This window comes from Fopius arisanus, unplaced genomic scaffold (assembly GCF_000806365.1).
Source record: "Fopius arisanus strain USDA-PBARC FA_bdor unplaced genomic scaffold, ASM80636v1 scaffold00088, whole genome shotgun sequence".
Classification (NCBI taxonomy): Eukaryota; Metazoa; Arthropoda; class Insecta; order Hymenoptera; family Braconidae; genus Fopius; species Fopius arisanus.
The window spans coordinates 141,044-164,764 of record NW_011887827.1 but is presented as its reverse complement, the minus strand read 5'-3'; the positions used below and the strand labels follow the sequence as shown (position 1 = coordinate 164,764).

The 23,721-nt window shown below is 38.4% G+C and overlaps 1 protein-coding gene across 1 annotated transcript in view; it reads right to left on the bottom strand.

Annotated features, from left to right (window-relative positions):
- The window catches only part of LOC105270450 (uncharacterized), a 30,949-nt gene extending 7,550 nt beyond the window's left edge, over positions 1–23,399 (bottom strand). The window contains exons 1-11 of the mRNA XM_011311377.1: positions 22,932–23,399; positions 21,076–21,975; positions 18,702–18,958; positions 18,018–18,405; positions 17,572–17,830; positions 16,587–17,466; positions 16,336–16,435; positions 2,502–2,758; positions 1,342–1,589; positions 686–838; positions 299–438 (exon numbers count right to left, since the gene is read on the bottom strand). Of these exons, the coding sequence (XP_011309679.1) occupies positions 299–438; positions 686–838; positions 1,342–1,589; positions 2,502–2,758; positions 16,336–16,435; positions 16,587–17,466; positions 17,572–17,830; positions 18,018–18,405; positions 18,702–18,958; positions 21,076–21,829 (3,436 nt within the window). The 5' untranslated portion in view covers positions 21,830–21,975; positions 22,932–23,399. The remainder of the gene's footprint in view (positions 1–298; positions 439–685; positions 839–1,341; positions 1,590–2,501; positions 2,759–16,335; positions 16,436–16,586; positions 17,467–17,571; positions 17,831–18,017; positions 18,406–18,701; positions 18,959–21,075; positions 21,976–22,931) is intronic.
- Positions 23,400–23,721: the final 322 nt, after the last annotated feature.

Sequence of the window (23,721 nt, the reverse complement as noted above, 5' to 3'; positions counted from 1 at the left end):
TGGTTATTTAACTAACACTGGCTAATGGTAACGTGCAAAGGTTTACCAGACAATCGGGAGAATCGATAAATATTTGAGTGATGAGGAGTATAAGAACGAGATTTTAAATTAAATGAGTAACTGAGACACTTGAGAGTTATGTTTTTAGAACAGTCAGAAGGATGAATCTGGTAAACCCGAAGAATACACGACATTTTCCGTTCAATATTTCATTTAAAATATTTTTTTCCATATTCTCTAATGGTTTTTATTATTCGTTTTCAATGGAAGGCAGTGGGGGGTGGAGCGACTCGCTCACCTGCTGTATCAGCTGAGGCTGGAGCTGGTGTTGGTCCAGCTGATGCAGAATTTCGAGCTGCTCTTCTCCTTTCTTCCTCGTCTCTCAGTGCTGCTTGCTCTCGTACTTGTCTCAGTCTGTGCTCCTCTTCCATTTTAAGCCTTTAAACAATAAAAAGGCATCGATTATTTAATTTTGTAATTCAATTAATTTTTTAAAAAATCTCCTGACGTTTCCACTTCACATTCTCAATTTTTTATATGAATGGATAATTCAGAAGAATTCAAAGTGGACGTTTTTCATTCTAGAACTTTTATATTATGATTTTTTTGAGGTAGTAGTTTCAGTTGTATTATTTTAATAGGTAACAGATCCTGCTATTGAACAAAATTTCGCTTTAGATTTTACCTTTCGTGCATAACAGGAGACATGAGGCCAAGTGATGCTGGTGGTAACATTTCGGGGCTATATCTGAGTCCATAGAGTGGATACGTGGGCATTCCCGGAAATAAAGGCGGCCTGAGCATTCCAACCCTCTCCAGATACAACTGTTCCTCTAATCTGAAACACAATAACAATTCAATTGAATTAGAAACGTACGCTCTTTCATTGGGATTTTAAAGTGCAGAGAACGAAAAAAATTTGAGATGAATCTTTCAATGGAGAATTATGAAATCTGTTCTGCCTCGGTAGCTGGAATTATGAGAACATTGGATTGTTCAGTGAAATGAGATAAGGAGATTCCTTTGAGAGCCTGAACAGAGGGGCTTTGAAAATCTACGTGGTGAATCTTCGGGGTAACTTTCTGCAGAGGAGTGATTAAAAATATATTTTTTCCCTCACAAATATCACTGAATCTGATAGAGACAACGAAATATTTGTGAGAACCTTTTTCATAGCTCTCATTTCACTCTGCAAAAAAGGTGATGATAAAAATTCCGCTATCTCTCTCCGATTCTAAGATATCCATTGAAATGTCGACGAGGGTGTGAGTGTATTCATTACAAAATTCAGTTTCACGATTGGACAAGTTTAAGAGAAATATCTTTTTGATGAGTTTTTACCTATAAGCGTGCTGGAGGTGAGGCGGTGGATAGAGGCCATGATGATAAGGACTGTAAGCCGCTGGATCCAGTGCAAATGCTGGGGGTGGCTGGGTTGGATGGTGTTCCGGCCGATATGGTTGAAAACCAGAGCGAGCCAATAATTCCGATGCTGCTGATGTTACAATGTGCTTGCTATTCTCCGATGCTCTTGCTGTCGTGTACATTGACGGTATTTCCTCGGGTCTCCGTTCGTGGGTCGAACGCTCCTGAAAAAAAATCATACAACATCCCTTTTTCATCAACCATTCATGACAAAAATCATAAAAATATTTGACGATTATGCTAACGGTTGAGTTATCAATTAATTTCTCGGAGTATTTTTGCATTTTACGTACGATGAAAATAAAATAAAATTAATTAACGGAAATCAACGGTTGGGGGATGAAAGGGGATTACCATTTGGAGAGTAAATAACTGTCATTGCACCCTTGGTAAGGATGAAACAAGAACCAATTTTTCTCACTTCCGCATTATTCGGGACGATAGAACAAGTTTTCAGCAAAGTGGAGCGCTGAGAATTATGTATCCGGGGGCTTGTTTTGTCGGAGGGGTAGACGAAGGGAAACAACAGGGTGAGAAGAGAGGAAGAGGTCACTCGAATTTAAAGTTTCTCAAAGACTTCACAAAGGGACGTGAACGAGAACGTACCCCAATCTTGTTGAAATGAAAAAGGTATCCGGTCTTGTAGAACGGAAAAATTGTAGTTCACTTGAGATAATCGGAAGATCAAAGAGCACTTGTGCTTCGGGAAGCATGGAATATTGATTCTTCTCAATTTCATACGTCATACATTTTCAAGGAAAATTATTTCAAGTAAATTCGCTTGATGAAGTTGAAAATATCGGACTTTCAATGAAAAATCGATTTTAGATGATTATTCTTCCAGATTTTCGGGAGTAAATAAAATGGAATAATTGAAAAATAAAATAATAAAGAGAGCGGTTGGAGAGTTGGTGAACATTTTAGGGGAGATTAACTCGGGACTGGTTTATTCGTAACGAAAAATGCGGAAGTGGATAAAATTGATTGGCCAAAGGTTGTGAAGGAAAGGGGAATAACTGGAATGGTGATATATTATTTTTATTCATCTCGTTTTAGTGGGGTCATGTGAAACTCACCTTGGCGGGTGAGGGTCCACGTACAAGAGGTGGTGGAGGTCGATTTTTAGGACTCGCACGAGGCTCTTCATCCTGAGGAGCCGGTCCTGCCTGCTTGGCAAGGTTCCTCAGTGCAGCGGCAAAACTTCTGCTATTTTGCTGTCCACCTGGTCCTGGTCCTGGACCCGGTGGATGACCCTGAGGTAATACACCGGTAGTTGGACGGTGGGATTTGCCGATTGTCGTCGGTTGGGCTTTTGTGCTCGCCGGTTGAAGACCTTTAACATTTAAAAAATTCAAACATTATTTTCTCTCTCTTAATTCACCATTTTTTTTTCATATGTATATTTATTATTTATATTTTAGTAAATAAATTATCTGTTCCGGTGAGAATTTTTTACGCTACGGATTTAATATTTTCTCCTTGACTTTTTTTCCTCGTGGCGTTTTTATGACTCTCGAGATAATAAAGTGGAAAGTGTCGTCGAGTTGTTTACGGACTTGTGGAGGGCTTTTTTTCACCCTGGAGTGGCTTCTTATGCCCAGTTTGACTAATTTACTGAGTGGAATGAAAATGTAATTAGAGATCGTTTCGTCTTCTCGGTTGGTTCAACCGGTTTCCCCGAGACGCTGGGATTTCTTTGATTGGAATGAGAAAAGTGAAGTGTTGAGAGCTGTTTGAAGGCTTTTTTCACCTTCAATTCAATCCTTTGATAAACTAAATCATGAAATTAAATTGCAAATGCGAATTGGCGAATAATTATTTTAAAAATCCTTCATTTATCGAAATTTCAGTAAAATAATCAAATTGGTAAGACCGTAATTGGATTCAGTTTGTGAGTAACGAATCACTCAATGAATTTTTCTACAATCTATTGATTACCAATTTCCGGTTCACGACTAATTAATAATGTACGGATGAATGGCGATGACTGGCGAAAAATGAAAAAAGCAAAAGCAGAAATGAATCCAGAAAATTCATTATAAAAAAAATGAGAGGGGTGAAAGAACCAGTGGGGGTTGGGATATTTTTTTTTTGTCGTCGGGGGGTGGAGGAGTGATTCGGCAAAGGGAGGGTGTGAGGGGGTGGAATGAGGTGGGATGGGGCATGCGGGGGTCGGTAGGAGTGTGAGGGGTGGGAGGGGTTCGAGGGGTGAAAAGTGGTGATGGGGTGTTCGCGAATGTCCGTGGTCTGGGGGTTTGGGATTTAAGCGGCTTACAGTCGGTTGCCATGGCAACACCCACCCTATAACCACCGAGTGAGACACGAAATTTGAAAAGAATGAGAGACCAAGGCGCAAACTGCTATTCCAATATTTATAGAAAAATTCAACTGCACCCAACACGTACACCAAATTATTATACAGCTAAGTAGGGATAAGCATTTCCGGTTCATCACATTTTTTTTTTTTAAATCGTAGGATTGGGAATTTTGGATGGGGTGGAGGGAGATAATTAATTGAGGAGGAATTAACTTCTCGGGTTTCCTGATTTAACTGTCAGAAATTATCATCTCAATTTGCAGAGATGAATGAATGAAATGAATGAAATTTCAGATTAATTTGAGAAGTCAAATATTTAAATATATGAATACTCGATTTTTGATAAATTGGAAAATATATCGAATTGACTGCTATTATGCGCAGGGAGCTTTCTCATCGGTGGAAACAAAGGGAAATAATTATTCGAGGCAGACAGAACCCGTTATTCATTAAAAACCGAAGGAGGATCAATAAAGGGGGAAATAAGGGAATGCATAAAAGTGACGATTTAAACGCTTGGGGATTCGCAGGTGGAAGTGAAATTTCCATATTAATTTGTTTGAGTGGTACTGGGAATTCGCAGTCTCATGAAATCTCATTGTTCCTGTGGTTAAATGGTGAGAAGGATTCAACCGATCTCCATCTCCTCACCGTTCCTCATGAATTTCATAAAATCGAGAGCAGTAATATGCAAACGATAATACTGATTGAATTAATCATTGAATTGTCACGTTTAACCCACCATTTTCCCCTTTTTGCTTTTTGCAAGTGCCCACCTCTCCACCCACAGAACAATTTATATTAATAATAATAATTTTTCTCTTCTATATTTTTCGCGGAAAGACTTGAAATCTTTTTTTTATTTGAATCCTCAGCGTTTATTAAAAAAAATGTACGCAACGGTTGAATAACTGAAAACCCGGGAGTTTTAACTGGATTTTGGGCAACAAAAGCTCGTGTTTATTCAATTACTGGTGGTATCGAGCGACTCATGAAAATATAGAGTCCAGAGAGAATACGTAAAAAAATATGTATGCGAAATGAAAATAAAAAGGTTCGTGTCACAGACCAGTGCTGTTATAACTATTTCCCGGGGGTGCCTTTCCGATCGCACCATTCTCCCCAATTTCTCGGCCCCATTGGGAGATTTGTGGGTGGTTGGGTGGTTTAAGGGGTGAAAGATGGAGGGGAGCAAATGAAAAATAAAAGAGAAGGGTGCAATTACCGGATCGATGCCTAATCTGTCCCCCGAGACTTTGTTCCCCTTCTCTCCTATCTCTCTCTGGTTTTATTTTTTCTTTTTGTTTTCACCGATTTTGTTTGACTTTAGTGCTCACTGGTCCAGTGAAATAATCTCTTCGGTTGGAGTTTAATCGATTATTATCGTACCCCATGCGGGTTCATTCACTCGTCTACATTTTTTTTGGGGGTAATTCCTTTTTTTTTCAACTATTTGAAAGTCTTGATTCGTTGATTTGTCAATGGAGGGCTCGGGTAATTGGGTGGAATGAAAATAATTGATGTGAACAATTGGAGAGTACCTCGAGGTTATTTATTTGGGTTATGAAGAATTATTTTGAGCTTAAAGGACTGGAAACTAATTAAATGGATTGGGAGATCATTTTGGGGGATTGAAAAAACTTTTTTTATTCTCATTGGGTGAATTAATTCGATTAAAATCCTCGAAACTTCTTAACTACTTGATTTGCATCGAGACAGATAATAAAACCCACCAGCTGGATTAATCTGCCTTCCCCCAAGATCCAGCGAGAAAAATAGTCCCACGATTATTCATCAAGAAATAAAACGATCAACAAGGAATTTAAATTAAAGACCTCGAGAATTTTTCAATTAAATACTTGATCGTAATGGATTAAAAACTCAATAACAAAACAGCAATGAAATTTAAACGAATTAATTCAATGAAAATTCCCAAAAATCCTCAACAATTCCATTGATACAAATAATAAATCCCACCAGGTGGATTAATTTGTCTCCCAGGATATTCACCGAGGCAAATATTCCCAGGATTATTCCACCCAAAACTTAATCGTTCCACAAAGAACTAAAATAAAAAGACCTGAAGGATTTTCCTCTCTGAAGGTAACTCTAATATCTCTCCCCAGATTTTTTCACACGACAAAAATCCACACAAAGTCGAGAGGTGCTCTCAGAAGCCCTTCAAACTTACTTCATTATTATTTTTTTTCTTTTTGTTTGAATAAAAAAAGAGTGTTGCTATCCTATCCCCTACGTAGATTACCACCGTATAGTTCTTTTCTCACGCTTCCTTGAATTTCCCTGGCAAATGCACCAAGTAAACACTCAACATCGCCTTCATTACTGAAGTTTAGCTCCTCGTGGGGACTTTCATTTCCCGGGCTGTGGAAAAGTTGCTATACAGACTAAAAAGTCGGATGGAATAAAAACTTGAGGATGTAGTGGAGAATCCACCAGCAGGGAATTTCAATCTTTTCTCGTTTATCCTCACGAGAATAAATGGAATAATGCCTTTCTTTTGCTTTTGTGGAAAAGCGAGGAGTGCACTGTCGGGAAAAATTGAAATTTCATGGAGTCTGGGTGCCATTTTCCAAAGTGAAATGGTCATGGAGAAAACAGAGAATTTTCACCAATTTTCTCATTTTTATTCATTTATCCAAACGGAAATTATTTAAAGAAATTTAAGAGTAATTGCTATTATGATAGGATTTCTCTATTTTTATTCTGAATTGTCTTCTGGATGGCTAATCAAAATTCATTATCTTTTTTATCAAAAGGGAATTGAATTAATAGATCAACTGGTTGAATAACATCAGGGGTAAATTAGTAGTTTCGTGCCAGAAAATTCAGGGACTATAGGTGTGACTAGATGAACAGGCAAAGGGCGTTCCCTCTGATACTCAAAAGCCCCGTCGATAATCGAGTTTGCGTGTCTCGAGTACACTTTGTCGTTCGGTAATTGATTCCCGTAATGGTGGAAATTACATTTATGCCTTTTGAGGTCGAGTGCGCATTACCAATATCTCATCGCAGCCCCCAAAGGGTGAAATTTTCCAAAAATTCATCGATTTTTTAAAATATGGCGCATATAAAAACTCAATTAAACATCAATACCATTGATGCATCAATTATTATATATTAATTAATCAATTTTTTATAATTATTCCCCGAAAAACGGTCAAGCGATTTTTAAATTTTTGGTCTCAAAAAATGTTTAAATGATAAACAATCGAGTGGTTGATAAAAAATAATATATCTCAATTGAAAAATTGGAAAATTATTATTTCGCAGAAAAATTTTTGTTTTTCAAGTATTGAATATAAAAATAAATAGATGAGGGATAAAAATCATTGAATTGTGAGTGAGGCATTGTCATTGGTACGATAAACCGAATCAATTTGGTGAATGTTTGAGGAGGAGTTAGTGGTATCGGTTGATAAAAGGCGCGTGCGTTAGCGAGACATAAACCGGTGGAGGAGCCATTGAGATTGGGATGAAGAGCGCAGGGCATTGAGATAGGGTTTGGAGGGTAATGTTTGGAGTGAACAGCGGGGTCAGGGGTCAGGTCACCCACTGGGGTTCAGCCTTCTGGCATTTAACAAGCTCGTAAGCCCAATGACTCCCGGAGTCATGACAACGCCGGCGTACGACCGGGTCAACTGGTGCCAACTGGTGCCAACTTGTGTCAATTGGACTGTCAGCCAATTCAGTACTTGTTGGGAACACAAAAATTCTCCATGTCATCACAATAAATCCACGTGGTGACTAATTTTACTCATCGATCTCTCGGTACACTCACATTAATGTTCAATTCAATTTATGTACTCTGATGTTTAATTATTTTTTGGGGTTCGATGATCAGGAATTTTTTACTGGAAATTGGAGGACAAATTACGAAAGAAATTTCAATTCTTATTGTCATGAGAAATTTTGGTAATTATGTTGAAAAAGTGAGTGTAAAACAATTAGTTTAAAATTCGAATTTCAGAGGATTCAGAAGATTTAGATAATTATTTTTTGTGGATAATTACGCGTTGATTAATTAATTTCACGATTTTTTCGCTGGATTTCTCGTATGGATTAAATTTGATGGGTACAAACGAATTTTTTTCGAGTGCAATGAATTGTCAATTGCGAATCGCAAGGAATGATAATCCCTGGAGATCGATAAAACGAATGTTACTAATTTTCTTTGTCATCGGAATCCTGAGGCTTCGTGTCTAACGACGCGCGATTTATTGCGAAAAGAATTCTACGCTCGATAAACTCCCCCTTTAAATGGTTCAGCGCATGCTCTCTTTTTCCATTTTCCACCGAGGAAGAAAACGAAGAGAGAGCAAACGGAAGAAAATATATATTACGACAAACAACAATGTTATTAACAAATAAACGGAGATGCATGTCTGCAGAGCGATCGAACGACCGAGTAATTATTGCCGATATTTTACAGTTTTTTAATTTTCGATGAAATTTCGTCAGAAAGTCAGAAAAATGGGCACATAATTATCTAAATTTTTTATTCATTGAATATATTTAATTATTAACTTTTTCAATCCACGATTTTACACAAAACGAGAAAAAAAGGAGAAATTGGCAGATATTTAGCGGAATAAATTTTTTTTTTACTATCCGAGGAGAGGATTGGATGAGTTAATCGCAAGTGCACAGATCAATCCAAGGGGTAATTGAAAGGCAAACGGGCCATGTATGGTGCTAATATTGGAGATAATCCGATGGAGTAATATCAAGGGGTTCAGCGCATGCGGCATTTATTAACGCTAATAGGGTGGGAGGAAAATGGGGTGGAGATGAGTGAATAACTGGGAATTGCGTGACTCTCGTCATTACGAATTAGTCATCAATTATCGCATCTTGTAAAACCCAGGGCGACGAATAAAAAAAATTCTTTGATTTTCTTGTAATTTGTGTTTGCGCGCTATTTTACAATTAATCCGATATTGAATATGTAATATTATTATAAAGTGACATTTTTAATGGATGAAAATTAAAGGCTGAATTTTTAAAAGTTTATATTATTTGTTATTTAAATATATCGTGGGTTTTTCAATTTTTTTTTTTAGTTTTCTGTCTCTCTCAGTACCACAGTACAACTTATACCATTTTCATGATGCGCAATTGCGCATTGACATTCGAATCGCGCGCCTGCGCGTCAGCGAGTAATTTCACCGAAAGTCATATTTTCCTGAGTTATTGGCTAAAATAAAAAAATAAATGAATAAATAAAAAATCTTGAAATAGGAACGTGAAAAAATTGCATTATTTTCCGTAATGATTGATTTTTTTTTTCACTCCGATTTATTTGGGGGACGACCTAGAATGATTGACAACTCAAGTTCCATTGTTTATGGATGGAAATTAATTGGAAATAATTATTGAAGAGCTCCGAGGAGCTATAGACAACGGGTAGAAGCTATTGATCGGAATCAAGGGGGCGAAAAGAGCCCCAGGGAGGTTTGGCTTTCCTCAACCCCCAATCTTCATCCTTAATTCATGGCTTTTTTACTCCCCCGCCATTCGTCTGGTAAAACTAATGCAATTTCTGCTATTATTCAACCGACAACAGAAACATCAATGGAAGCGAGAAAATCTGCATGAGAAAACGGAATTATCCGGAGCAAGAAAAAACGTTGGAGCACCAATTTCTCGAGATTGGAAAATTAATTGGAGAGGAGTGAAATGTCATTTGAATCGCACTCTCAATAACTATTAATTAATGGATCACCGTGACGCTGAGAGGAAATATTTTTTTAATTACAATTACAATGCAATTGGAAAAAATTAAATATGCACTTGAAATAACTGCAGTAACTCAGGAATAAAATATAAATAAAATGTGGACTTAAGTGAATTTAATCAATTTTTTTTTATAAACAATTTAACTCGAAAAAAAAATCGGTAAATTAATAAAGTGCAGGAGAGAACGGAGTGGAGAGGAGAAATAATCCGAAATTCATAAAAAGGAGAAAATAACCAGATGCCAAAGACTTCTCATAATGCATACACAAAAGGGGTTTTTTTTTTAACCGAAGGGATGACGCAAGTGCGTGTGCGTATGTGAGGGTAGATGAGGGTAGAAGAGGGTAGAAGAGGGTAGAGGGTCGACCAACCGAGACAAAGGGTCCCTCCTGTTCAAACAACCCCTTTATAACAACCCACCAGGGGGTGGAGGACAAAAAGAGGATAAAAGAAAAAAACACCCACGGGGGGAAAAAAAAGTTACGACTTGCAATTATAAACTTTTTTATTCCCTCCCCCTCTTCGACCCCCTGTCACCCCTTTTTGTTTTCATTTTGGAGGGAACAAAGTGTGTAAATTATTTCACGTCAGGTGTCTGTGATAATAAAAAGGGAGGAATTATTTTTGTGTCAGAAATGCATTAAAGTATTAAACGGGAGGAATTTAACGGTCAATTTTGGGGGATTATTCTGTTTTTTCACTGAAATAATTCTGTCAACCCCCGGATAATCGAGAGACTTAATTATTTCTTATGATTTACATTACGCATTTTTTTTATTATTATTTGTATGAATTTTGATCGTGAAAATTCATTTGTAAAATGAAAATCATTTTTAGGTATTGATAGACTGATTTTTTTAGATTCATTATTTTTTGAGGGAATAATTGAATGGGAAGTGTTTTGAATGATTTGCCCCTGATGTTGTGAATTGAATAGACGAAAACAAATTATAGAGCCCTCGAAACAAAATTCCCGAGGTGTTCGTAGCCCGAAAGGGAGTTGAAGAAAAAAAAAATCGTTGACAATGGAATGAAAGAGAATCCTGGGTTTCTCTATTATGTGGTAAACAGAAATTGAGACCGGAAATACCGAGTATGGACCACCTGGCGTCGGTATATTAGTCCCCAATATTTTTCCATCCCTCCATTTATTTCCCTTTCATTAAACTACCCGTCGTACTTGTGTTTCACGAAAAATATTTGTTAACCGTTTGAAAGGGGAATTTCACGAGCATTTGACGGTGACGAGAATAAATTCCGACGTCAGTGACCGGTTGAGTAATGATGTTTGTCGTTTAATTCGAGTAACACTTGTTGAATATCCGACGCTCGAGTGATTTTCCACCCCCGAAATAATATTCTCATATTCTGGTTTTGATTTTTAGTTTAAAAAAAATATCGATAAGTCAAATGTTTATTTTTTGAAGAGAATTCAGTGAATTCATCTAGATATTGAATTAATTGAATGATATTCAAGTCCATATTATTTTATGCATTTTGGGGGTTTTTGTTATTGTAATTTGGGATTTTAAAAGAATTTTTGGGACCTTTTGGAATTTTTGGGAGTTTTTGGAGTGAAAATTGGAGGAATTCTTCTTGAAAATTGAACGAAAATTCCTCAAGAGTTTAGGAAGTCATCGGGAATTCCTCGATGCCGTTTATTGTGGTCAAATAGATAGGGGTAATGAGCAGTTGAACTCTTCAACCTTCGTAGATAATTGACGTGAAAACATCCACGTTGGCTCATCTTTTTATCTCAAGACCGAAGTAATGATGATGAATAAACTACGTCAGTGCAATCATCGGAGAATTTCAGGAATTGGGGAAATAGGACAAAATAATATTAAAGCTACTCGAAAATTCCCGGGAAATTTCGTCCCACAAAAAATTTGATATTTGATATCAAATAAAATGAAATCAAAAATATAATCAACCGATTTTTTCCAATTCTTGAGATGGCATAATTATTTATCAATTTAATAAACAATTAATCCACCTAAAAACCAATCGAGAGATCAATTTCATCAGAAATTCAATGGGTCACAGAAAAATCTAGAGTTCTCGGGACAAATCGACAAAAAAAACCACCGACTGAAAATGAATGGGAAAAATCCTGAAGTGCAATAAAAAAAAAATCATGCCAGTTTGTAAAAGCTGTTGCATAAAATACCTGAGTAGTAATACGGATGACTGGCATGGAGGGGATGAACGAGTGGATGTGGCGCTCGAAAATCCATTTTCCAGGATAATTAAAATTCCCCACTCCCCCCGAAACTCAAAAAAAAAAAAATCTTTAAAAAAAGGCAAATTATCACTGTCACACAGCACCACAAAAAAACTCCACACACATACGTTTTTTTACTCCCCAACGATCTCACCCACACAAATCTTTATCGTTCCCCGAGGCATCGTACCAACGGTTGAGTTAGTTTTGCCGAGTTCTCGATCAATTTTCCAATTCCCAATGGACCGGAATATCACCGGTGCTGGGGTATCCGAGGGGAAGAATAACCGATAAATTATTTAACCGTCGAATAAATTTCAGTGGATCAATATCACGGATCAATCAATTCCGCGCGCACTCCAATCACGATGAATAAATGATAACTTTTTATTTTTGGGGGTGATTCTCATTTGTCACCGGGTGGAGACGCGGGGTTATTGGTATCGGGTGATGTTCTCGGGCTTTTTTTTATCACTTGTATATTTTTTATTGGTTTTTTCATCGTCGACGAGGTGAGACAAGTGGGGGTTGAAACGCGACGCGAGACTGATGCCAAAACCAAAAGCACTTTGGCTTCGCTTTCCCCCACCATATCGCTTTTGGGGAGGGTGATTGCGCATGTGCAATGACTATTCGAGACTTAGGCCTTTTTCATTCTCATCCGCGGATGGGGATTTTTTTTTTCCCGTGAATTTAATGACACGCACGCGTACTGAGACCGAGGGCTTATGTCACACTCGGAGTCCAGTGGATTCGGGGGATGAGTCATGATTTCAATTGGCATCTTTTAATCGGTTATGGGGATTCAATCGCACATTCTGCACTGATTTATTTCATTTTCCTTGATATTTTTAATCTATTGTTTATCTTCATTTATTGCTTTTTTGGTTTATTGCAATCGCGGATAATAACACTTGACGCGTTTTTATATTTTCGAGTACTAGGGAATTATTTATGCATTATCTATTTTTTTTTATGATAATAAATTGAAAATTATATTCGAATTTGAAGGAATTAATGAATTCTGGTGAATAATTGGAAAATCGAATATTGATCTGCTCCAGACTATTTATAAAAACGAATAGTTGATGTATTGTTTTATATTTTTGAATGTGTGTATGATTTTTTTTTGTAAATAAATTCCAGTGACAGGACAGGAATGAATGATGGGGCATTTCGTGTTTTTTGGAGGGTTGGGGATGGAGAAGGTCAATTCTTGGGGTATCCAGGAAGGAAAGGGAGTCAAGGATCAAGGGGTGGGGTGGTGATTTTGGGGGTGAAAACCCCAACCGGTCAAGGGATGAGAAATTGGAAGGGGGCGGTAGGGGGGCGCGTGCCGAACCGACGACAGATGTTCCTCGAGTGTTTCCGTGAGAGGAAAATGAAAATATCTTGAACTACGGGTTCCGGTTTCGGTGAGAATTTTTCTCAACATTTCAAATGGTGAGTCAAGCTGCAAACACTACCGGAAAATCCACCCCTTCCCCCCCTTTTTCGATTGATTAATATTCATAAACGTCAGAGGGGCAACCGAAGGTTCGAGAAAAAAAAAAGTTGTGATTAATTTTAATTAACCACTCGATGACAGATACGACCAATTAATTTTTCATGGGTCTGGATGAAAATTTGCGATGAATAGTAAATTTAAAACGAAAAGTTTTGGCTTGATAACTCTCTGGGCTTTTGAGAATAGGCGAATGTCTGTCTGTCGGAGCCAAAATCAATGCGTGTGCCGACGACACGGCCTCTCCACTCCAGCCCCACCAATTCCCCATCGACCCCAGTCACCCTTTTGCCCACCCTTCGGCTAGCTTATTTAATTATGCAAATTCATGGATTTCACTAATTATGAGCATTTTGTTTTCCAATGAAATTCCAAAACCACCCGTTCCCTCAGAAATTGTTAAAAAAAAAATCTCATATTCCATTTAAACCGGAAAAAATCATTGAACAATTAACAAAAATCAAATATTTTATTTTAATTCAACAACTCAATAAATAATGATGAGTTGGAAGTCAATTTTATCAAATAAGAAATATTTGGAAATAATTATTACACCGGGCGATGGAATTTCATTATGAATTCACGATTTATTTATTGCATGAATTTGGTATCCACTCCGGTCTTTAAAATATCGGCCATTATTCCCTGGTGATCGATTCTCGTTTAATTATTCCCACTTACGAAATAAACAATTGAAATTACAGTGAGAGAGCAAACGATTGCGTGACTGACAAGGGGGGGAGGGGGGTACAGGGTTGAGTTTATCAGCGTGTTATGTGGTGTTATTTAATTCATGATTGTACTAGCATGTGATAATGTAGAAATGATACTTGATTATTAAGCTGTCTAAAAATAATCCCCTCAATTGTCTACTTCCCGATTCGATTGACAACTTCTCTTTTAATACTCAAATTACTCTTTCCCCTTCCATTCGTTCCTCATGTCAAGACAAAACTGAATTCTTTGAATAATTAATTAATGACGAGCAAATATAAATAATCCGTAAAAATTTTAATCCAATTAAAAATCTCTTTGAAAATAAAATGCCCATTTTCAATTGATCAAATAAATATTCATAAATAAATTCTATCCTAATTGAATAATTATTCCTTATTAATATTTGTTTCGCGGGAGTCAAGACGTGAAACGGCGTAAAAATAAAATCTTGTTATGGACGAAATAATTCACCGATTAAATCCCTGAAAAGAATCTGGCAATCGACGTTGTGGCTTAGGGATGGAAAGAAAAAAATGAAATAAAAATTCAACCCCCCCAATATCCGACGGTGATATCGATTGCCAAGGGCAGGAGAAACGAGACCTCTCCCCCGACGGGGTGGATTGCGCGCCACCAGTGCAAGAGGCCAATGAGGGGTGTATTGCGGTGAAGGGGATGAAGTGCGAGGGAGAAGACACCGAGAAGAGGGAGAAAGTCTGCTATATTCACATTGGGTCTAGATACGTGGCTAGGGGTGTAAGGGCTAAGGGGGTTGACGAGAAAGCGTCGAGGGCTCTCCCTAATTCGAATTTAGGTGTCGGCCTGGTTGCTAAGTGGGCGCAATGCGGTGTCACGCTGCGGGAATTTCTCCTACGTCTACGATTCCAATTTTTTTTATGTCTACATCGTTTGGGTAGTGTTTATCACAAACCGCAGGGGTTAAAAAAAAATTCTCCCTCATTTTCCCAATTTATTATGAACAAAATGTCCACTGGTGCGTTAAAAAAAAAATTTATGTAGCCGTAAACTTGAATCCAGGGTTTTATCAATTTATTTATAATTCTCGTGAAGAATGCTCACTAATTAAATAAACTATTTGCAGATTTACGATTGAAAGTTTTACGCCTCTTTCTCCTTGACATTTCAAGAGCAGTAATTTATTTTAATTTTTAATTTTCTGAATTTCAAAAATTATAGTCCGGAAGTTAACAACCAGGAATAATAAAAGAACGAAAAATACTGGAAATTAATGCATTTAGAGCTATAATTTCCAATATTTCAATGGCGAGAGAAAAAATTGTCGGTATGTTTCTCTCATCTGAACCCCTTCGAACTGAACAGATACGACAACTAGTTGAGTAATGGTTCAATTATCACTTTGCCCCCGCGAGGTCGAGAGTTATCACCCATAAGTGTCTCACATTCCCCTTGAAGAGAAAAAGAAGGAAGTGAAAAAAAAATATAAATAAGCTAACGCGGGGTCAGAACTACTGCGTACGGTCCAGAGGAGTCTGGAGTGGTCCTGTGAGAGGCTGTGCCTGGTAAAACGCAGATAGCAGTGAAATATTGCCAGATAACCCCGGCTCTGGCAAATATTGGCCTCACAATTTTTTATCCCTTTATTCATTTTCCCCTATCAGGCATCCCACGATGTGTGCCACTATTTACGAATGGGGAGGGAATTATGACGTGAGGTAATTAGTGATGGGCTAATTTATGTCAAAATACTTTTGTATAATACATTATTTGTATTAATTATCGTTGACATTCCTAATCGCAGGTTAATTTGATTGGCAAATTAGAGGAAAATTTCGTGGAGCGATAATTTTTTTTTGGAAAGGATAGCTGAAGATCCTAAAAATTTTGAACCTACAATGATAAATCGTAGACTTTCGTATTAAATCGATACAGAAGCGTGACGAAGGAAAATCCACAGATATTTCCGGAATATGAGTGTGTGCTCTCAAACGGAGAGTTGGAATGAAAATATTAGCCTCTCGCTATTTCAAAATATTATCGTATTTCGAAAAAAAATCGCATTGCACTGTATCACTTCTGAAATCTATTATGAGTCAATTTCTCAACATCAACGAGTCCAGAAGAATAAATAAGGAGATCAAAGCAGATCCTTCCATTTTCGTTCGAAGAATCCCTTCAGAGAACAACTCGGATTTTTAATTAAAAAAGTTTTGCATTTAAAGTGTATTTTATAACACTCGCTGAGTTAATTTCATCTCTATAGTTGAGAAGAAAAGAGTCTGGGAGTGAGTGGATAAAAGATAGAATATTCAATAGAATTCTGGGAAAAATTGTACAACCCTCGACCCATTTTTTTTCTCTGGATCTCGTGTGGTTTTGAAAATTGCAAATATTTTTATTGTCTTGACTCACCGGGCTGCTCTTTCTCTGGCATCTTTTGTGGTGGTTTTTTATCAGGAGCTTTCGGTGAACAATTCTTACGGGCCGGTCTAGCTGTCAATGTGGGTGGTACCTGAAAAATTAAATTCAAAATAAAAAACGGCCTGAGGCTCTCATAAAAAATCACTTCAATGCATTTTTTACGTCAAATGCCTTTTCGAATTGAATAAAAAAGGTCGAGATAAGGATGGCTATAATGGTAAAAAATAAACAATAAAACTTACCACTTTCTCGGAACGTTCTCCAGAGGGTAACCTGGCAATTGAAGCATCGGGACTATCCTCAGGTGGTGGTGGCTGAACAATCCAATTATACTCTCTTTTCTCAATGGGCAATCCCCACCTCTCATACTCCAAACTCTGTGTCCTGAGTGTTTCGTAACAATCAAGACAAACAACAGCAAAATCCCCATTCTCCAACAGCAAACTCTTCTCAGGTTGTCGGTGATACCTCAAGAATGGAAAATCCTTGACAGGAAGTGCTCTCACCCTCTTACGATATGTCGTTATTCCACAAACATAGCACCAATAATCATGTGTATTGTATTGTCTATCATTAGCAGTGCTCTGTTGTCCAGTGGGTGTTGGTGATTCGTATTTTCTCCACTGAGCTAATAGCGAGTGATAACAAAATGTACAGACAAGTGCTGAGCCATCCTCCCTGAGTTGTTCAGCATTTGTTGGTGACTGATGGCGCAATAATTCGGGAAAAAATGGTGCATTACGACCCTGTGGATGACCATAAAGTACCCTAGCAAGTGTGAGATCGCTGTGAAGGCCACAGAGAAAGCAGTATATGGAGCTGCTAGATGTTCCTGGATTACTGGCAAATGTTCTCTCGGAACTTGAACTAGGTGGTGTTGCTATTGAACGATTGACATCACCATTGGGGTGTGGACTAGGTATGTCGTATCTACGACGCTCCAGGGGGACTCTCTCAGCGTCCATATTCTCCCATTGTTGGGCCAAGTGATTTACACAGTGGCTGCAGGCTAGAACTCTTCCGTGACTGTCCATGCAGGCATTCTCCGACGTTCTCGCCATACCTCGGAGACAGGGAAAGTGCATTGCGTGCGAATTCATTCCCTCTGGACTCGTTGACAGCCTGGCAATTTCATTTATCCAATATTTAAATATCATACTGTCAAATCTGACAAATCACCGCTTATTGTTGAAATAATTGCATCAAGAATTTTTTTTTACAACTTACCACTCCATTTGGGTTCGTGGATAGAGTCTCTCACAGATGTAACATCTGTAATTCTGTCCTCCAGCGACATTTCCATTCTCTGTTGGTGCACTACTGCTACTAGGTGAATTTCTCTGGGCTGAACTCTGCATCTTAACATTGGCACTCCTTGACTTTGACACTGCTCCACTGGACTTATTCAAGTCGTAGGGCTTGAAACGAATATCACTGCCAGCTGAATTCGCTGGGGATTTAGCTACTACTGGCCTTGGGGATGGGCCTGCAATAAAAAATTCAATGACACCCTGAATTTCATATTTATTACTAATTACATTTTCCCATTTGTCTCTCACAAGTTAATTAAATTTTCATTATTTTCACTACTTCAATTTTTAAACCATGAAAAATTGTACTCTAAATCCGTGAAATGGTATTCGTGTTGGCTTAATGCATGTCAAAAAGTTTACCTTGCTGACGAAACTCAACACTCTGGGCTGGTGGCTGAACATCGTTATTTTCACCCCCGAAAACCTGTTGTTTCTGTGGTATGGCTTTGTAACAGATGGAACAAACTTGTACCATCCCCTGAGGACTAATGGGACTAGCTCCTGGTGGAGGTCTTAACGAACATATAAAAGGAAAGTAGGCTTCTTTCTCAGGATTTGGACAGCAGTACAACAGTCTAATACTGGACGAGGGATACTCTAATGCACACGTGTAACAGACAAATGTCGCTGGCTCGACTGTCGGTGCCTGGCGTTTACGAAGTGTATAATTTCTGTCACCATGAGGTGTTCCCTGACGTGTATACGCCTTCCACTGGAGTAGGAGGTGATTTTGACATGCTGAGCAAGCCTGAAATTAGTTTAAATCATTTCAATATTATTTTTATTCCATTTAACGATTATTGTATGACAGAAATAAATTATAGTTTGAAATATATCATCGAATGGGAGACTTGACTTGTCAATTCTCAAAGATGAAGATAAAAATGTTTCCGATCTGCACTGTACAAATACACATCCTCTCGCCTACTCGAGGTTTTTGAAACGTCAATTTCCAGACCGGAAATCGAATGCCCGTTTCATTAACGGTCTTCCATGATATTGCAAATATTTTCATAAAAACATGATTGCGTGATTTTCCCTAACCTGAACTCGACCAGCAGAATCCATGGGTCGACTTCTGCTCGGTCTGGGATGTAGCATCAATGATGGAAAAAATGGTGGAGGGCTGCTGGATGTATGAGGCGGTGTTGGCAGTGGTTTAGCTGCGATATGACTCAGTGAACCTCTCTTGAACTCATCGCCACAAACGTAACAAACTTCGGTAACTGAATTCTTGTCCGGCATTGATAAATCGAGAATATCAGTGCCAGCACTAGAAGACGAGCCTCCACTGTACATCGCTGAAAAAAACATACGATTTTCATAAATAAAATAAATCTTTTGAGAATCTTCATAATTATTTTTAAAATACACATGGTTATGGCGCCTGACGTCGAATTTTTTATCAAGTCCATTTGTTATCTTAATGAAAACTCATTAGTTGGAAATTTATCACAGGTGAGTTCATTACTGAATGGCTCTGGTAATTTTTCATTTACTACCAGAAACGGTACGTCACTAGCGGATGAGTAGATACGCACAAATCCATCGAAATAAGAGAAACAGAGAAAGGAAAAAATAAAATGTGGCAACTCAATAAACCGGAGCTCAAAGTTGTTTTGATAATTTCCGCAATTTATTCGAATCAGTAAGAAGTATTTTTTTCTTTTGTCTCTATTTAATCTCCGATGTCAGAACCTCTGCCCCCGGGGTGTTGACATTTCGGTCGAAATTCATCAAAGTTCAATGTAAACATAAGTTCATCAGCTGATTGTTTAGGGCAAATATTGGCAGATAAACAAACAAAACCGAGATAATAAGTATAAAATCTACTGCGTCATTTGCAAACTTTGTTACACAATTATCAGTAGTCTTTCTTCGGTTAAGATATAGTAAACATAATTATAATAATCGTATTGCATAAGAAGAAGTTGCAAGTTGGCGTGGAAATTGTTGGGAAATTTAGATAATGGAGGCTTGCTGATTTTTCTATTTCTTTGTGTATTAGTGATGAAATTATATCGAACTTTCCATTTTGTTCTAATTTCCCTCATTAATTTATTCTGTAATTCAGCATAAATTTTGAGACTTCATTACAAAAATCATTTCTAACCATGAAATTATCTCGAAAAATTCGGCTCAGGTGACAGAATAAATTGAAACGTGTTATTAACAATATGGAAATTTACCGTGGTAATTTCTCTCATTGTAAATGACTTCTCTACAGTCGAGACAATAACGAGTTTGAACTGGAGATACAGTTGACCCTCAAGATAAAGGTCTAATTAAATACTCAACAGGTCAACCTCGATAATCAGGAAAATTCTTTGCTTCCCCTGTGCCTCCCCCCAGAACCATTAAAAATACATCATCCTTGAGGTCAATAAACTCTTTGATCTCGCCAGGGCAAAAGTGCCAAAATTATCAATACTTTAGCCCGACGAGACCAGAGAAATCGGAGATCAAAGATCTTTCCTAAAAATTCGTGAAAATATCGTAAATCGTGAGGAAATTTCACTGGCGAGGTAAAGGGTTAAACTAATTGCTTATGCTAATTTTGGAATATCTGTGAATCAAAGAGAGATACAGAAATTTTCATAAATTTCTTTTTTGAAGGTCTCATTCCACTCTATAAAATACATTCTGGAAAAAACTTGGATATTTTTCTTAGATTCGGAGATATTCTTAGAAAACTCAACTTGTTATCATTTACGTCTTCGCTACTGATTTTGTGGTAATGCGGGATTTTTCTTTTAATAATCACAAGAGCTAGTCGAGCAAAGTAGGTCGTCAAGTAGCTCATGGAATGGGAAATTTTCCTGACCGTCCAGTGACCCTATTATCCATCACCCCCAATGTCGTCACCAAGAGTGAAGATCGAACAAACGAGAATTTTTCATTAACCGATATTCAGCTTTAGCTCATAAAGTATTTAGAAAATATCTGAAGCATTTGAAAATTGAATCAACTTCAATAACAGAAATTGCGAAATTTATCAATGAAAATAATCGATGAATAAATGAACATTTTTCGTACATAATGGCATCACGATAAATATTTTTAAATATATTTCACGCGGAGAGAATGGATTTCCCGAGGTTTTAAAGCTATTATTATTCATTCATTACCGGCAACTGTAAAAAGAAGTATCACCGCAATTAGAATAGCGCTGAATATGCATGAATTTTTTGGATCGTCTGGTGCAATTAAATCGACAGATTTGCTCAACAATTTTTCCCCCACATTTCCTAAAATACCCAAATAGAAAAAAAAAATCGAGTTAATCCCTTCGCCTGTCCGATCCACGAATAGATGAATGCGATTGATTTCCCGGATTAATCGCCTCGAAATACTCCCATTTCACCCTGACCTAGTGTACCACTCCCCAGGAAATGAAAAAAAAAAAAAATCAAATCACCTTGCGCCTGTGACTGTAAATTAGGTGGTTGCGGTGCTGGTGAACTTCTGGGAGCATGCCTGAGATCCAAAGCAGCCTCACTCCCCCTATTCTCCTCCCCAACATTCCTCGGACTCTGCAATCTCTGATGAGGTGATTCCATAGTCAGCCTGACCTGGTCAACATGCCTGGGAGTATCCTGATTAAGTCTACTGGCATCAGAGCTAGACGGAGGTCGTGTCTGCTCAGCCCTCGGCGATGGTGAATTTGTTGGTAATCTCGGTGACATACCAATAGGCCTTGAGCCCTCCTGGATTTTTCCCTGAACAGGTGTTTCATTGGTGAGACCAATTACCTGTGCAGCGTACTCTCCCTGGAGTGTCATCTCAGCCCCAGTGTAGGGACCCCCATCGCACCTTTTCATCCAGTATATTCTCTGTCCATGGGGCTTTGCCTCTCTCTCGAAGCTCTCCCATTGCTGCAGCAGCAGTGCATAACACAAACTGCACGATCTAACAGCACCACTGCGTGCACTCTCACCACGATAGCCAATCGGTGGCTCGTGTGACTCCAAAAATGGAAAATAAGGCTCTGACGGTGGCCCACCTGGGGTTGGCTTCACTCTCAGCCAGTACTGATCACTGTGACCAAGTGTACCACATACAAAACATACACGACCACTGTGATCATCCTGGGACAGCAGGTGTGAATTCAAGTGGCTTGCAGTTCCCTCGAGTCCTGGCTCATTCTTCACGTACAGCTTGCTTTCCATCATGTCAGGAAATCATTTGGTGGGGGTATTCTAGCACAATTTTGGATATATTCTTCGGGGAATTTTTTGATGGGATGCGATGGTGACTAATTGCACATTGGCTCTTTGGAGAATTTTCTTACGCCTGCGGGGGCGCATCCAATGGAGATCTGCAATTTTTATAACAGGTTCTATTAGTATGGAGGAATTTTTCAACCATTCTCTGGAAAAATCCTATATTTCCAAGATTATTGGGGGTTTTTTAAGGAATTTTTGGGGGTGGGGCGATGAGTAGAGCACACGCTTGAGGGAGTTATATATCTGAATTTACAGGTTAATTTTTCGAAGAAACAGGTAGAAGTTATAACAGGGTTTAAAAATCTGACGGCATTTTCAATAATCTCCGGCCACAAATACCTCATTTGAGAATCCCCTCATCAATAATAATTAATTGTGATAAATTCTGGTGTTATAATAATCCTATGGGAGCAATAAAAATCGTAACTCCTATTCTCACTGGAAAATCATCTGACATTCCCCGAAAAATCACTCACAAAACCCCACAAATCGTCAACAAACGGAAAAAAAAATCGACTCGTCACCTCTTATCACACCTCAAATGTCTATCAGTAAACAAAACCGAAGAAACTCCGGAATCCACGGTTAGCCCAAGAGAGAGAGAAAAAAAAATCCCAAGAAACTATCGCACATATCTGAATTCACAGGGGAATGGTCGAAAGGAGAAGCGATCATAGGTTAACGTGAAGAGGCCCGAGGTTATCACGATTGAAAAAAATGCGAAGGAGGATTTAAAAAAAAAGTCATTGGGGTTAAAACCTGGAGGCCTAATCACAGACGGAAACGAGACGAGTCTCAGATGCTCGACAAAGCCCGGAGTGTACAAGTTTTTTTCAATCTTCTTGATTCCCAAAAATGAAACTCACCTCCCGAAAATTTCAGGGAGAATTCAGGTGAATCTGTACACTTTTTCGTGCAATTACTGACTGGTAAAGGGTGTCTTGGGGCTAGGCTGGCAGCGGTTGGCTCAGGGTGGGATAAAATGGTACGGGAGAGGCCTGAGAATTTTCTCAGTGGATATAAAAAAAATATAATTAAATGGCTGTACCGGAGGGGGATCTCGTCGAAGCCTCCTCTTATCGTATTCTCTCTAGTCTCTGCCATACGTTCTCATGCACCACACCGAGCTCTCGGGTGTCACCTTCGTTGTTACGTTCCACGTCATCGTGAATTTATTATTTTACCCCACATTTATTTGTCACTTCACCACTTTAATTATTTAATTTTATTATCTTAGGTTGGGGTTAACTGGGGGTGTAACTGGGATTGTGAAATTGTTGGTTCTTAGTTTGGATAATCTAAAAACTAGGCAATGTACATGTTTAACGGATGCTACAGCGCCGCGACTTTGGGCTCAGACCACCGCCATCTTGAAAAATTACAATTGGCGATTTTCGTCGGGATTCGGGGAACGTCGAGAGGCCTCGTAGCCGCTCGGCTCTGGGGCTCCCGAGAAGATAGACTGAGGTAGAGAGTCAGCTGTCGGCCTCGGGAACCACCGGAGGTAGCAAAGAGGATTGACTGAAGTAGAGGCTCAGTTCTGGGGGTTTGAGTGATCCCAGCGGCATCGTAGTACTTTACCCCAAGAGAGGGAGGGCGCCACACGCAATGGGGCTGAAAAATTCAAAAAATGAAAAATTTTCAAAAAAGTATCAGAGTGCATGGAAATCGAAGAGGCATTCACTGAAATAGAAAAATTTTAAATTTTCAAAAAAGTATCAGGAGAGCATGGAAATCGAGGAGGCATTCACTGAAACAGAAAAATTTTAAATTTTCAAAAAAGTATCAGGAGAGCATGGAAATCGAGGAAGCATTCACTGAAACAGAAAAATTTTAAA